Below are 13690 nucleotides of genomic sequence, written 5' to 3'. Positions count from 1 at the left end.
CGCATTCAAAACCCAATCATTACGGCCACAACAATACACGATGACAACCACGGATCGATGTCAAGAGCGTGCGCTCTAGCTCATTTATGCTATTCTATCTTCTCGTTCCACCTTTTTTGCATTTCAGACCAGCATAACATACCCCCGGTGATTTCCTGCTACGCATGTGTCCGCGTGTGACTGTCTGCTTTTCTGATCACTGACATCGTTCGACCGTTGTTCTTTTCTGTCCAAGCGACCGCGTTGCGCACCTGCGTGCTACCCCACTGTTTTTTGTCCAACGCGCTGCCCAACTTCTCAGGAGGACAGGGGTACACCTTGTCACTGGCGCTCGGCATCATAGCAGCGATACCCCCCCACAAAAGACTCACCGCCCCTTTCCCACACACCGGGCCTCAGTTGTGTCCGTGTCTCCGATTTATGCGCGCGTGTGCGTGTTTGTTTCACACATTTCTTCGCTCTTCTCCTTTGCCACTCTTTTTTTTCCCCCGACTTCTTCCCTTTGGATCGTTTCATCTCTCTGCTGACAATCCACGGCTGATTCCTCCCCCCTTTCCGCCTTTGCACAAAGCCGTTCCGTCGATCTCCCCTACACGAAGCCAGAGACTGACACTTGTTCCTCATATCTAGTCATCTACATATATCGCAGCCTAGTGTGTGAGTGCGCTGACTTTTCTTTCGTACGCAACTCCGGGACTTCAGCAAAGCCCCCCCCCCTCCCTCACCTTCTTCCCTCTCTTTTCACCTCTGTCTCTCACATTCGCCCCTTTTGAGTCTCTCTGTCTTGTGTTGACGGCTTTTCCAGGTGTACGTGCTCCTACGTAATCGTTTGCCTTCGCTTCTTTCTGCAGTCGTCTTTCTTTTTTTCGGTTTTAGTGCGCCTTCTGCTTCTCTTTCCCACGCTTCTCACATCAAAAAATTCTCTCTAGTCACCCTCCCCCTCTCTCTCTCTCGTTCTCGTGGCCGGTGTTTCGGTGTCCTCCCCCCTTGGACTCGCTAACGGCTCTAAGCCATTCTCACAACTTTCCCTTTCATTGAAGAGGGTCTGTGTGCACCCTGTGTCCGTCGGCACGGCGCTTGTCGCTGACGTCCATTTACGTGCTGGGCCCTACACACTCACTCCCGCTCAATTTTTTTTCCGCTGATCGGGCGGTTAACTATACTGTGTTTTCCTCTCTCTTCTCTCTGGGGTTACACTTTTTCGCTACTGCGGACGTCTCTCGCTCATTCTCTTTTTCGAGTGACCCTTCACTTCTTGGAACTTTAGAGCCTGCGTTACCGTTGTAGCAAATCTCGTCCCGCGACACAGGAGTCTCACTCGTTCACCCTTCTTCCTTTCTTTTTCAAGCTCAAGAGCGCTCTGGATTCAGCCAACGTGGAGCCCTGTGGCCCCCCCCCTTTTTTTTTTTTGCAACGACAGCACTAAAGAGCTTCGACAGGGGCGTTGGAGGGACATTCTCACGTAGGCGAGAGAAACTGTTCAATGGAGTGGAGGCCAAACTACCGCAAGGCCTGGGTTACCGGCGTCGTCGTCGTAACTGCTCTCTTCGCGCTGGTGGTCCGCCGGGGCCAGCAGAAGCGTCGGTCAGCTCATCAGACGACGGGGGACACTACGCACGATGAGCTTGCCGAGACGCTGAGCCACACTGTGCTTCCTGTTCTCGTGCGTCCAGAAGACCTACCCGCTGGGTGGGGCGTCGCGCCGCCTGTCTTCTACCCTCCTCACTGCGCCGCCATTCCGCTAGTGCTGCCGAGCGAGATGCACGAGGTGGAGCGACACTCTTGTAGCGCACGTGCTGGACGCACGGAGAGGTCGAAGCAAAGCAAGGCGGACAACTTGGCCGCAAAGCCGACCGCTTTTATCTTCTGCAGCTATGCCGGGTGTACAAAAGGCCTCTTCACAACACAGCAGGACGAAGAGGTTTTGCTTGCTGAGTTACTGGCACACCACCCGGTGCTGCAGAAGCGTCTTGCCGAGAACCCGGGGCAGTGGAGTCCTCTACCAGATGCTGCGCCACCGGCGGCCACGGACCCCGAGAGTGCCGCCGGTACGGCCAGGGAAAGGAGGCAGAGCAGTCTGCCGCGTACATTTTCTCACGTTCTAGTCAATGATGATTATTTCATCCTGGCAGGTATGAACGGCCCTTACATCATTATAGCGGTTCTGGGCGGGTTTGCTGGTGTGTTCCCATCGTCACTGACCGCGAGAACTCCCTCAAGAGGTGAGGGGAGCGGCAGAAAGCGGACTGGCAGTGCTACCCCAGCTACGACTGCTGAGGGGACGGGCCTCTCTGACGTCATAGAGGCCATCGCACGCGCCACTGTCAGTGTGCCACTCGTCAAACTCGGAAACGAGTCCTCGGAGCTCGCGTCTCGCACACCGGGCACATCCTTCGCTGTCCACCGCGGCTACTACCGCGTGGTGTACACGCGGGAGGGGCAAGAGCTGGAGCTCTGCGTGCCGTCGGAATGGTCGGTGTGGAGCGAGTACGTGACCTCGTCTCTCACAACGCCCACCGATGCTTCGTCCCTAGATGGAAAGACTGTCTCCACGGAGGAAGAGAATGCCGAGCCGAAAGAGGTTACTTTGACCCTCTCCTTTACACCGTCCTCCTTCATGTCGGAGAGTCGCGTGGAGATATGTGTCTCTGCGGAACTGTTTGCTGCTCTTCTCGAGAACCCGCAAGCTGCTGCGGCGACGCTGTGGGCGGCCTCCGCTGCCACCGACGTCTCCAACCCCGTTGCCAAGGCGACGCTCGGGGTATTGACAGGCCGACCACTGCCGGCGTCGTCGCACGGGCGCACAAACGTGGTGACAACGGTGTACGTGCAGCCCAAGTTTGGTGTTCTCTTTTCAGTTCACCCACGCTCAGCCGTTGTCTATGAGCCGTGGCTCACAGACCTGCCAACAATCCTATACTATCCTCTGGGCGATGCGGTGGAGGACGAGATGGCACCGCGGATGACGATCGAGTACGTTGTGGAGATGCCCAAAACCTGGGAGGTTCTCACCAGCGATGACAAAGAGTTTCTACACAACGTTCTCTCCCACTTCACCAATGGGGATGTGGCGGCAGGCTCAGCGACGCTGACGGAGATCAGCGGCATTGGCTGCGCCATGTTTCACGAGACGCGCGAGGGCTGCCGTTGCCGTACGTACGTGCTGCCCCGCGTGGCGACGGTGTTGGTTATTCGGTGGATGACCTCTGTGGACAGCTGGGACCGAGACTTGCCAGTGTTCCAGCAGACACTCGATACCCTGCATGTGGATGCCGCACCCATTAGCGAGTAGGGACTGAAGAGAAGAACCATGTGGCGGCGTGGTATTTTGAGGACGCTGGTCCACTGTTTACAAAGGTGTGGGCTCGGGACGGCAGAGAAGCGAAGGGTGAGATGCGGTTACCGCTACTATCACTTCCGCGCTCTCTTTCTCCTTCAGTGCTCTGTGAAGACTTACGCACAGCGGCGCACTTTGAACCATAAAATAATGTAGCTGTGCGAAATGGAAAGCAAACGAACGCGGTATGAAGAGAGATGTAAGATAACGCGGACGGAGAAATACAGAGACAAGGGCATCACGATGAGTGGAAAGAGAGGTAAGGACAGGGGAGGCGTGTGAGGACCGCAATCGAGAAGGTGTGTGGTTGTTTTGAACCCCCAATGGACTGCGATAGGCTGCGAGTGGCGTTCTCTGGACCCGATCAAGAGAAACAGAAACTAAGATGTTGGTTGAGCGGTTTTTTCCCCTTTGTTTGTCTTGTATTTCCTTGTGATGCGAGGCGGGGTTGTGTCTTCTAGAAAGTGAGGCGGCTCACCTATCGCAGACAGACACATATAGCAACTCACTGGGTTTCTCCCCTTCTAGCCACCTTGTTTTGACTTAACTGTGCTAGTGCCAGTGGTGGTGCTGATGCCTGCATGCTTGTGTGCAGACGTGCACTGCGTTTACGAGTGGTCTTTCTCCGCGCTCATTTTGAACCGCGAAAGGGCGCGATCCCAAGGGAAAAAAAAGAAAGATAGAAATGATGCAGACACAAGAGGAGGGCACCTTTTCTCTAAAGAAACTGCAGCAACAATCAGTCGTCGTATCCACCGCTTGCGAGCGATTGCGGTGAGGCAGAGGAGAGAGTGCGGGAAGGCCGTGTTCTTTTTTTTCTTCGATCTCTGCTCACATTTGCAGGCGCCAAAATCATCACCGCCCCGTGCAGAATGGGACACTCACATCCAAACCAACAAAGAGGGCGGCTAAAATGAAGGTGCTCATCGCGGCTCATCAGTACGAATCACCAAGTCATCCGCGAGAAAGGCGATGCGTGTGCGAGTGTTCAGAACACAGCCGCCCTTCTCTGTAACTAGTGAACCCAACGACGGCAAAAGTGGGTGTTTGTGTGGCGCCGGTGCCAAGGGAGGGGGAAATGGAACGGAGAACACAACGCCAGAGGGAGATAGTCGTACGTCCGTCTGCCTTTCCTGGTCATCTTCACAGATTGTCGCTTGTTCTCTCGGGTTGTGGGATTGTCGTCGTCTGCTCAAGTGTAACCGCGTGGACAAGGACGGTGCTGCGCCCTCTCATCGAGTACGTTTACTCTGCGTGTTTATGATGCTCTTTTCTCTGCTTCCTTCCCCATGCATCTTGCTATTTCCCTCCCCCTTTCTCTCTCGGATTACGCGGTGTCGGCACCACGCCCTTTATCATCTCTCTAATCCCCCTCCCCCCCCTCCCCCCCCCCCCACACACGTGCTGCTGTTTCTCACCTGCTACGCATCTTGCACCCTCCACCCCACAAACGTCCCATTACGACCTGCGCAGATCGAACCCGAGTGCATTTATGGATTATATCAGCGATAAGAAAACCTCCGACACTGAGTATCAACGATATGGCGCCGTGGAAGGTGATGAAGTAAGCACCTTCCGTGACGACCGACGCGAATACTCACGTGGTGGGCGCGGCCGCAGGGGCGGAGCTCACCGATCGGACAACTGGCGCTTCGACCCGTCCGGCGGCGGCCCCAATGGCGATGACAGTGGGGAGTACCGAGGCGGACGGGGTGGCTACCGAGGCGGTCGAGGTGGCCGTGGCGGCGGTCGCGGCAGCCGTGGCTCCTACAACACCTGGACGAGCCGTGAAACCCGTGACGAGGACAACGCCATCCCGGCGACGTCTGATGTCGCTGGTGCCAACACTCCTTCCACAACCCTGACTCCCACCAGCGCTCCTGCAAGCGCCCTGACGAGGGTTCCAGCCAGCCCTCCTGCCGAGACTGGCGGTGTCGTCGCTCCTGCGCAGGAGAGTTGTGAGGCACCATGCGAGTACGGGAACCGCGAGGATGACCGTGGCTACAGCCGCGGCGGCCGTGGTGGCTACCGTGGTGGTGGCCGCAGCTACGACAGTGGCTATGGCGGCCGCGGTGGTCGTGGTGGTCGCCGGTACTGTGACCCTGAGGAGGAGGGCGAAGAAGGCGGCTACTCCCAAAACTACGACAGCGGTTATGGCGGTGGTGGCTACCGTCGTGGCGGCTACGGTGGTCGCGGTGGTCGCCGGTACTACGACGACGAGGGTGACTATGCCGAGGGTGGTGACCGTGCCTGCGGTAGGGGTTACGAGGACGACGACCACGATGACGGCGGCAGTGACCCCTATCGTCGCAGTTCCGCTCCCTGGCGTCGTGGGAACTATGGCCGCGACTTCGACTACGACCGCCCGCGCGGACGTGGTGGTCGTGGCGGTCGCCGTGACTTCCGCTCCTTCCGTAACGAGAACGACGCCATGGAAGAATCCGGCGCCGCTCAGGACAACGCGTGGACCTCCTTACCTGCGCCGACAGAGGCGCCGACGGTACCGCGGGAATCTCCCCCGGCTCCCGCTAAGGTTGAAGAGGGTGTGCCTTCGCCTGCTCCGCAGCAGACGCAGTCGGGCATTCGTCGCGTCACACGTGCCTCGCACCTGCGCCGGAATTGCCACGACGAGGCTAAGGTGATGGAGCTCTTTGAACATCGCCACCGTCAGACAGGCATTTCACTGGACAACTACGACAGTATTCCGGTGGAGATGGTGCCACGGGATGTGAAGCCTGTGGAGGACTTCGCCGACCTGCTTGTCGAGCCGGCGCTGGCTGCTAACATCGAGCGATGCGGCTACAAGAAACCGACGCCTGTGCAGCGATACGGTATTCCGGTCGCGCTGGCTGGTAGCGATCTGATGGCGTGTGCGCAGACGGGCTCTGGTAAGACGGCTGCCTTTCTGATTCCTGTTGTGCAGTACATGCTCGTTCACGGTGTGTCGCCAGCGCGTCAGCGCAAGAGCTACCCGATCGCGCTGGTGCTGGCGCCGACGCGCGAGCTGGCCGTGCAGATTTTCGACGAGGTCCGCAAGCTCACCTTCAACACAGATATCTTCTACGACGTCGTGTACGGTGGAACTCGCTACCCGCAACGCTTTGAGCAGGATATCCTGGTTGCCTGCCCTGGCCGTTTGCGCGATATGTTCAATGAGGAGTACCTCTCGTTCTCCGCTATCAAGTTCCTCATTCTCGACGAAGCGGACCGCATGTTGGAGATGGGATTCGAGGAGCAGATTGAGGAGCTCGTCGCGTCACGCTACACCGACATGCCCACCGTTGATGACCGCCAGACCTTCATGTTCAGTGCCACCTTCCCACAGCGCATTCTCAACCTCGCCAAGCGCTACCTTCGCCGCAAGTATTACTTACTCACAGTCGGCCGCGTCGGGTCCACAACGAAGAACATCACCCAGACGATCGAGCACGTACCGGACAACGAAAAGATGGACCGCCTCCTGCAGATCATTTACGGCCACGAGATGAGCGATATGGTGCTGATCTTCGTGGAGACAAAGAAGATGGCTGAGGATGTGAACCGCCGCCTGCACCGTGAGGGCATCAGCAGCACTACGATCCACGGAGACCGTCGTCAGCAGGATCGTGAGGCGGCCCTGGAGGACTTTAAGCAGAAGGTGACGCCCATCCTGGTCGCGACGGATGTGGCATCTCGTGGATTGGATATACCTGATGTCGCACACGTCGTGCAGTTTGACCTGCCGCAAGAGATGGACGACTACACGCATCGCATTGGTCGTACCGGTCGGGCTGGTAACAAGGGTATCGCAACTGCTTTCTACAACCGAAACAACCGCCGCCTTGCGCTCGATCTGCACAAGTACTTCTCCGAGCATGGTCAGGAAATCCCGAAGTGGTTCCAGCAGGAGGCGGAGCTCGTCGAAGGTGAGGCGCTGCTGTCTCGCGACATTGGGGGCGGCGGTCGTCGTCGTGGTGGTGGTGGTGGCGGTGGCGGTCACCGTTCAGGCGGCAGCGGCGGTCGCGGCGGTGGTGGTGGCGGCGGCTCCTGGGGTGACAGCCGTCCTTCCGCTCCGTCTGGCGGTGGTCGCCGTGGCTGCGGTATGGATGACGGTGGCTTTTAAGGAGTTCAAAGTGTGCTGAGGCAGTTTTGACCCTCCTCTCTTGATGCGCACGTTGCGGTGTAGCTGGATGGAGAAGAGAGTTGTATGTGACACATACAGGCACGTGTACTCGTATGCACTGCTCATCAACACGCACTGTATTAGCTGAGGAAGGTTGCTGTACTTGTGTCTCGGTCTGTGTGCGTCGTTACTATTTTGTGTCTGCGCTTCTTTATGAGTGGTCGTTCTCCTTGGCACCCGCGCAGTGAAGGTGCTGTGTGCCAGGAGCTGTTTTCCAATCCTCTGGTTTTCTCTCCTACCCTCGGCTAGCTTGCCTTTCTCTGTTCGTGCCGCATTTTGTCTTCGGTTTATGGCACTGCAGATGTTATTTGCCAGAGCCTTGGGGGGCTCTCTGCATGTGTGTGTGTGTGTGTGTGCGTGTGTGTGTTTCGCACGCTTGTGTAGGAATGGAGCCATTTTACTTTGTGCTGATGCTTGTGTTGTTGCGGTTGGTCTTTGTTGCTCCCGAGGAGAGGAGTGTGGGTGGGCGTAGGTGTGGCGGTGACGGTGCGCTTTATTTTTATTATTAGTATGTTCTTCTATTGCTCGCTTTCTGTGTCTTTGAAAGAGGAATTTGATCTTTATACATGCCTACACACGTGTGTGTGCCCCCGACTCTCACACCGGGCTTGTATGTGTGTGTGTGTGTGCGTATGCGGGTGTATGTCTTTGTCGATTTTAGTTCATTTATGCACATTCCCCCTTCGCCACCACTGGGAGGGAGTACTATTTGTTTTCTTGATCTTATTTAGTTACTTCTCTCTCTCTTTCCCTTCCTTTTCTTTTTGTGTCTTGAGTTTTTTTTTTGTTCTCGTGTGAGGGAAGAACGATTACTCTTCAGTGAAGGGAACCCCCTCGCAGCAGCACCACCACCGCCATTTTTGTGGCTGACGGAGAGGTAAAAAGAAGCACACAAAGTTGACTGAGGGTCCACAGACAGGCATGCATGCATGTCTGGTGAGATGAGGTGTGCATCAATCCGTAGTACCGGATCGAACAACAGCGAAAAGATCCCTTTCTTGTGCTCTATGCGATCTGCCGCGAGGGGGGAGGGGAGGGGAGGGTGCCCGCCAAGGAAGCGCCAGAAGAAAACCCTCAATACGAGGGGAGGGGGGGAGAAGGATCCACAACAACAAAAAACAACAACCACAAACAAGCGAACAGATAAACTCTGAAATGTACTTAACATAACGTGTTGTGTCTCTCCCCCTCCCTTTCTTCGCTTTGTCTTTTTGCTTCTCGTTTGTCTAGCTCCATCTGTTTTTTCGTTTTCTCTTTTCCTCTCTGGTACACAGGCATGCGCTCTCATTTTTGTTCTTGACTTGTTTGGTTGTGAAACACCACAACCACACACCTGCTGAGGCACGACACACGAACACAAGGCGGTGGTGTATTGTCTTTTGTTCTCTTTTTTTTTCATCTTCTGTTGTTGGTCGTCACTTATGTGACTCATTTTATTTCGCTCTCTACTTTGCGAGTCTGTGTGTGTGTGTGTGCGTGTCGGGAGAGGGAAGGTGTGCATGTGTGTTTCTCCACCTCTTTTTGTGGTTTATGTCTTCATTAAATTGCTCGTTGCTTGTAACGCAGCAGAGGGCTCGGTGAAAGAGGGAGGGCATAAAGTATGAAGAGCAAGATCATCATTGAACAGCAGTACGCTGTACGACGGAAGTCGTGAAAACTTGTCTGTTCTCGTGTCCAAAGTCCACCAACACTTCCGCCGTTTTTTTTCTTTCTCTCAGAGTCTTTTTGTTCCGTGATGCAGTTTTAACAATGGCGTGCATTTACGTTCTCACCAGGTGCCAAGCTGCTTCAATGGCTCCGTACTTCACTGCCTCTTATGACTCTCTATGCCCGCATGCGTCGTGTCTTTGAGCGACCTCTGTATTTGCACGAAACCCGCTGCTGCACGCACATGCACAAACATGCGGCTGCACAGCTGCGCTTACCTACGTGTTGTATGTCTCTTCTGCAAAAGGATACAAAACAAATGGCCTAGTGAATGAGGAAGAAAAAGGAAACAAACGAGGGAAAGGAGACAGCAAGTTTGAGTCGGAAACGGGCGCGAGAAATTGCAGAAGACTGAATAGCAGCAATAGAATCGAATACCATTTATTTTTGAGTTACTCAACCACTTTTCTTTTTCTTTGTTGCTCTTCTTCTTCATGTGCAGTGCTGCTGAGCTTGTAGAGGAATGCACATGGACTTAGTGTGCGCGCGCGCCTCTATGCGCGCTGACACATTCTCAGGTGTGGGTTTCCCTTTCCCTTTTGCTATCTCTGCCGATCATTTTCTTGGCCTCCTCTTTTCTCACACTCTTTGTTGTTGCTTACGGTGTATTTTCGGCGCCCCAGCTGGTGATTTGAATGACTGACCGAAAGGTAGGCGAAAAGAGCATCACATGTGAGAGACGTAGGCGTACGCGTGACGTGAAGGGGTCAACTAGCAATCGAACAAGCAAACGCGCGCGCGCGAAAGAAAAAAATGGAGAGACACACACTTGCTGATCCACACCTCGGGGGAGAGGGTCACTGAGAGAGAAAAAGGAGGAAACGATAATGAAGTCTAAACAAACAGTATCAGAAAAAATCCACGAAGGCAATTGAGCAGCTCGTCTCCCAGACACCACTTCTCTCTTTTTTTATCAGCCCTGCAACTGGAAGCTCATCGTTTTTTTTCCGTTTCTTATTTTGTACTAGGTGGACTTTACGTGTTCATCTCTGCATGAGTGGGGGGGAGGGGGTTTCCTCATCCTCGCTCTCCTTTCCCTCTTTTCCACTCTGTCTTTTTTTTTTCTATGTCTGTGCGTGTGTTTCTTCACTTTTAAGCAACCCAAGAGCCTATAATCCTGTTTCAGGTAAATGGAAAAAAAAGGTAAAGAAACATGAAAAAGTCAAAAGACTGGATGGCGAGACAAGCGAAATTGTGAGGATTTCGAAACGAACAGAGGGCGCTGAAGGCGACCCCTCTTCATCCGGAGGCTTTCTTTGGCACGGAGTGACACACTCTCTTTCCACCTCTGCGTTTTCTGGCTGCTCGGCGCGTTGAGCTCCAGCTCTGGCACCTTCCCTTGTTTCTACAACCTCTTGCAAGTACATGGGTGCTTTGAGCTCCGGGCCCCTCCCATCCATCTTGTCAAGGGAATCACCTCAGCCGCAGCTATCGCATTGTGCTCGACTTTGCGTACTCATGTATGCGTATTGCTTCTGGTCTTCCGCAAAAAATCTCTCGCTCTCACTGTCTCATGTCCTTCTCCCCTCTCTCCTTTGTGGACGCGTAAAAGTAGGGCCTCTCGCGCAGGTGCTTTGCCTACTGTACGCGCTATCGCGTCATCTCTCTGAATACATCGATATTTCCCTTGCGCTTTCCCATCTTTCATTGGTCTCCCTCGTCTCTCTGTGTTGGTGATTCCCCCTGGTGTAATGTGCTGTGTTATCTCGTGCGTCCTTTCGCCCACTCCGTCTTTCTGAGCATTGCAGTGCTCCGAGCGAACTCACATCTCCGCCTCCCTTTTATTGATCTACAGGCACGTAGTATATATATATATATATTTATGTATATGTGTATATATACTTATTCTGTTTGCCTTCTCGTGTGCATACCTACCGCTAAAGCGGAGCATCGATTTTTCTAGTGTTGTCTGCGCATCGAAGTCAGTGCCAAGTGAAGCGTAGCGTCTGTAGCAGCTGCTCCCACACAGCCATTGCCGTTCACCTTCTGTATCTTTGCGGGATTGTAGAGGCTAGGCGATGCTACGCTTCTTTGCTCTCAAGTAACACCTCTGACTGCTTTTCTTTTGTCTAGTAAAAAGGAGGAAAGGGGCGCTCAGTCAAGCCAACGGAGCTGTTTGCCTATACGGATAGCGCATGTCGTGAAGAAGTGCTGCATCTTGCCAGGCGCGTGCTTCGTCACATTTCTTTTAGTGATGTCTTTCGCCCTTTCTTCTCCTTGCGTTGCCCTGAAGTCACCCTCTTCACTCTTTTTCCTTCTCCTCCGTGTTGAATTGTTTTAGTTTGATTCGCATTTCGTTTTCCTTTCCTTCTCGGCGGCTCACAAAACACCTGCAGTCACGCTTCTCAACGTCTTGAGAAAGAGAGAGCCCCCTTATACCTCGCGCACCCCCCTACACACACACACACACATGCACGCACCATATTAGGGAGCGATACGGGCTTCACCACATCACTTCTTCTTATTTTCTCCTTTCCGCATTTTTTTTTCTTTCGTGCTCCACAAGTGTCCACTCTTCTCTTTCTCGGCTTTGTTCCTCTATCGTACCCTTTTCACGGATCTCTTTCAGCTTTTTTTTTCGCCTCTGCGTCTGCGCCTTCTTTGCTGACGATGTTCCGCCGCGCCCTTCTCTGTCTCGCCACCCCCAGTGATCCCAGTAGGCTGCTCAGCCCTCACCAAGTGCTCGGGGTTGCCCCGGGAACACCATTCGAGGAAGTTCGACAGCGCTTTTACGAGCTCACCAAGAAGTACCATCCAGATGTCGAGCACGGCGATCCCATTAAGTTCCGTGAGATCAATGCCGCTTACCGCTTGCTGCGCGCGGAGTACCGCCAGTCGTCTAGCGGAAGAAGCGCTAGAGACGAGGAGAGAGGCCCATCGTCTTCGGGATTCCGCCAAGCGAAGAAATCAGAGACCCCGACCGGCGGCGCCTTCTGGGCGGAGCGCAACGAGCGGGTGCGCAAGGCGAATGAGCAGCGGGAGCGGGAGCGCTGGGCCGCCGAGGACCGCGACCGTCGACAGCAGGGCGTAAAGCGTAGTTTTTTTCACGAACTGGTTGCGTTTCTCAAGGGGTCGGAGATTGCCATCTCGATTGGGACGGTGGTGCTCGTTCTGCTTTACAGCGTTGAGCGCTACCACACGATCAACTGCATGCTCACCGAGAAGCGACGTCGTCTGAAGAACATGGATGAGGGTCTGCCCCCTTCGATGCCGCTGGAGGTGGATAAGGCGTTGAGTGAAAAGTACAGTGCACTGCCAGACTCTCGAGAGCAACAGATCGATGCACTCCGCATCCGCGAAGAGTCATACTACCGCCGTGCTACGCAGCGAAAGTTTGAGGACTTTCGGGAGTTCATGTTTGTCTACGACCCAGAGGCCGTTGCGTCGCGCAAGGTCGTTTCGACACGCTTCAGCCACCAATACATGAGGGAGGCGGAGATCTCAAAGCGGTGCCCGATCTTGCGTGAGTTCAACTCGGAGAGCCGCACGCACCATTACGGTGCTATCGAGAAGGAGCTGGAGCAGGCGATTCGAGAGGCGCCGTGGTCGGCACCGGATGCCGGCTACGCTGGCGCTCTCGTGGCGAAGGGGCTGAGTTGCATCGCGGCCAACAGCCCTAGCACGACCAAGTGGACGTTTATTGAGTACACAGATATGGACAAGGGTTCGACGAAGGCAAACACCACGTGCCTGGCGGCACTGCGCAACCTGCGTTTCGGGCAGACAGGCATGTGCCAGCGCGTCATCGTCACTGGCAAGTCTGAGCTTCAACCGCGACTTGTGGCCCAACGGGAGAGGGATCTGATGGAAGGGGCGCTGCAGAAGCGTTCCCTTCTCACGGGTGGTGCGCTGCCGGTGAAGGACCTTTCCGTACCGCTTGAATCCATGAAGCTGTGAGGCGTATTTTTCTTTTGCGCCTCACAGCGGATGTGTTCTCGGCTTTCTACACGTGTGCTGTGTGTGGTCGTCTACGCCACGAGACGCGCGCGTGTTCGCCTTTACCTTCACGAGGCTACTCTTCTTTGTCTTTTTGTTTTGTTTTGCCCAGAGATGAGCGTTTTGCTTCTGTGGGGTGCGAGCGACGCTCAGTGTGAAGACATTGTTGATTCGACGACGACGACGGTGTGTGTGTGTGTGTGGTCTGCTGGAACATTTGCGCAGTTGCTTCGGCCACGTGTTCGAGGCTCCGAAATCCATCTGCTTCTTTTTCCCTTCCGACTTCCCCTACTACCCTTCTCTTCTGCCACCCTGCTCAGTATAAATTGACGGTAAATGGACCCGCTCTAAAACGAAGAGGAAAGAAAAGGAGTTCAGCGATGCATTCCTTGCTATTACACGGTGCAGATTGTGCCCGTGCTAGGGTGGAGGCCCACTGCGCACGCCATAGTTCTTGAATCCAGGAGTGATGAGGCATGTTCAGGTCAGAGAGTTGCTGGTTTGTCTCTCTGCCTCTTCTTCAAGCCATGCAGATTTTCGTGAGGGAC

At 54.6% G+C, this 13690-nt stretch overlaps 3 protein-coding genes across 3 annotated transcripts; all 3 read left to right on the top strand.

The window, feature by feature from the left end:
- Window positions 1-1483: 1483 nt before the first annotated feature.
- On the top strand, window positions 1484-3292 carry LPMP_342960 (hypothetical protein; the record flags this gene model as incomplete). Its single annotated transcript, XM_010704420.1, has 1 exon — window positions 1484-3292. The coding sequence occupies one exon, from the start codon at window positions 1484-1486 to the stop codon at window positions 3290-3292; it is 1809 nt and encodes a 602-aa protein (XP_010702722.1).
- A 1537-nt stretch (window positions 3293-4829) lies between these two features.
- LPMP_342950 (ATP-dependent RNA helicase, putative) lies at window positions 4830-7439 on the top strand (the record flags this gene model as incomplete). Its single annotated transcript, XM_010704419.1, has 1 exon — window positions 4830-7439. One exon carries the CDS (start codon window positions 4830-4832, stop codon window positions 7437-7439), a length of 2610 nt encoding a protein of 869 aa, XP_010702721.1.
- A 4377-nt stretch (window positions 7440-11816) lies between these two features.
- Window positions 11817-13103, top strand: LPMP_342940 (hypothetical protein; the record flags this gene model as incomplete). Its single annotated transcript, XM_010704418.1, has 1 exon — window positions 11817-13103. The coding sequence occupies one exon, from the start codon at window positions 11817-11819 to the stop codon at window positions 13101-13103; it is 1287 nt and encodes a 428-aa protein (XP_010702720.1).
- Window positions 13104-13690: the final 587 nt, after the last annotated feature.

Source organism: Leishmania panamensis, assembly GCF_000755165.1.
Source record: "Leishmania panamensis strain MHOM/PA/94/PSC-1 chromosome 34 sequence".
Lineage (NCBI taxonomy): Eukaryota > Euglenozoa > Kinetoplastea > Trypanosomatida > Trypanosomatidae > Leishmania > Leishmania panamensis.
Note: the sequence above shows the minus strand (reverse complement) of the source record. Positions and strands in the feature narration are given on the sequence as shown.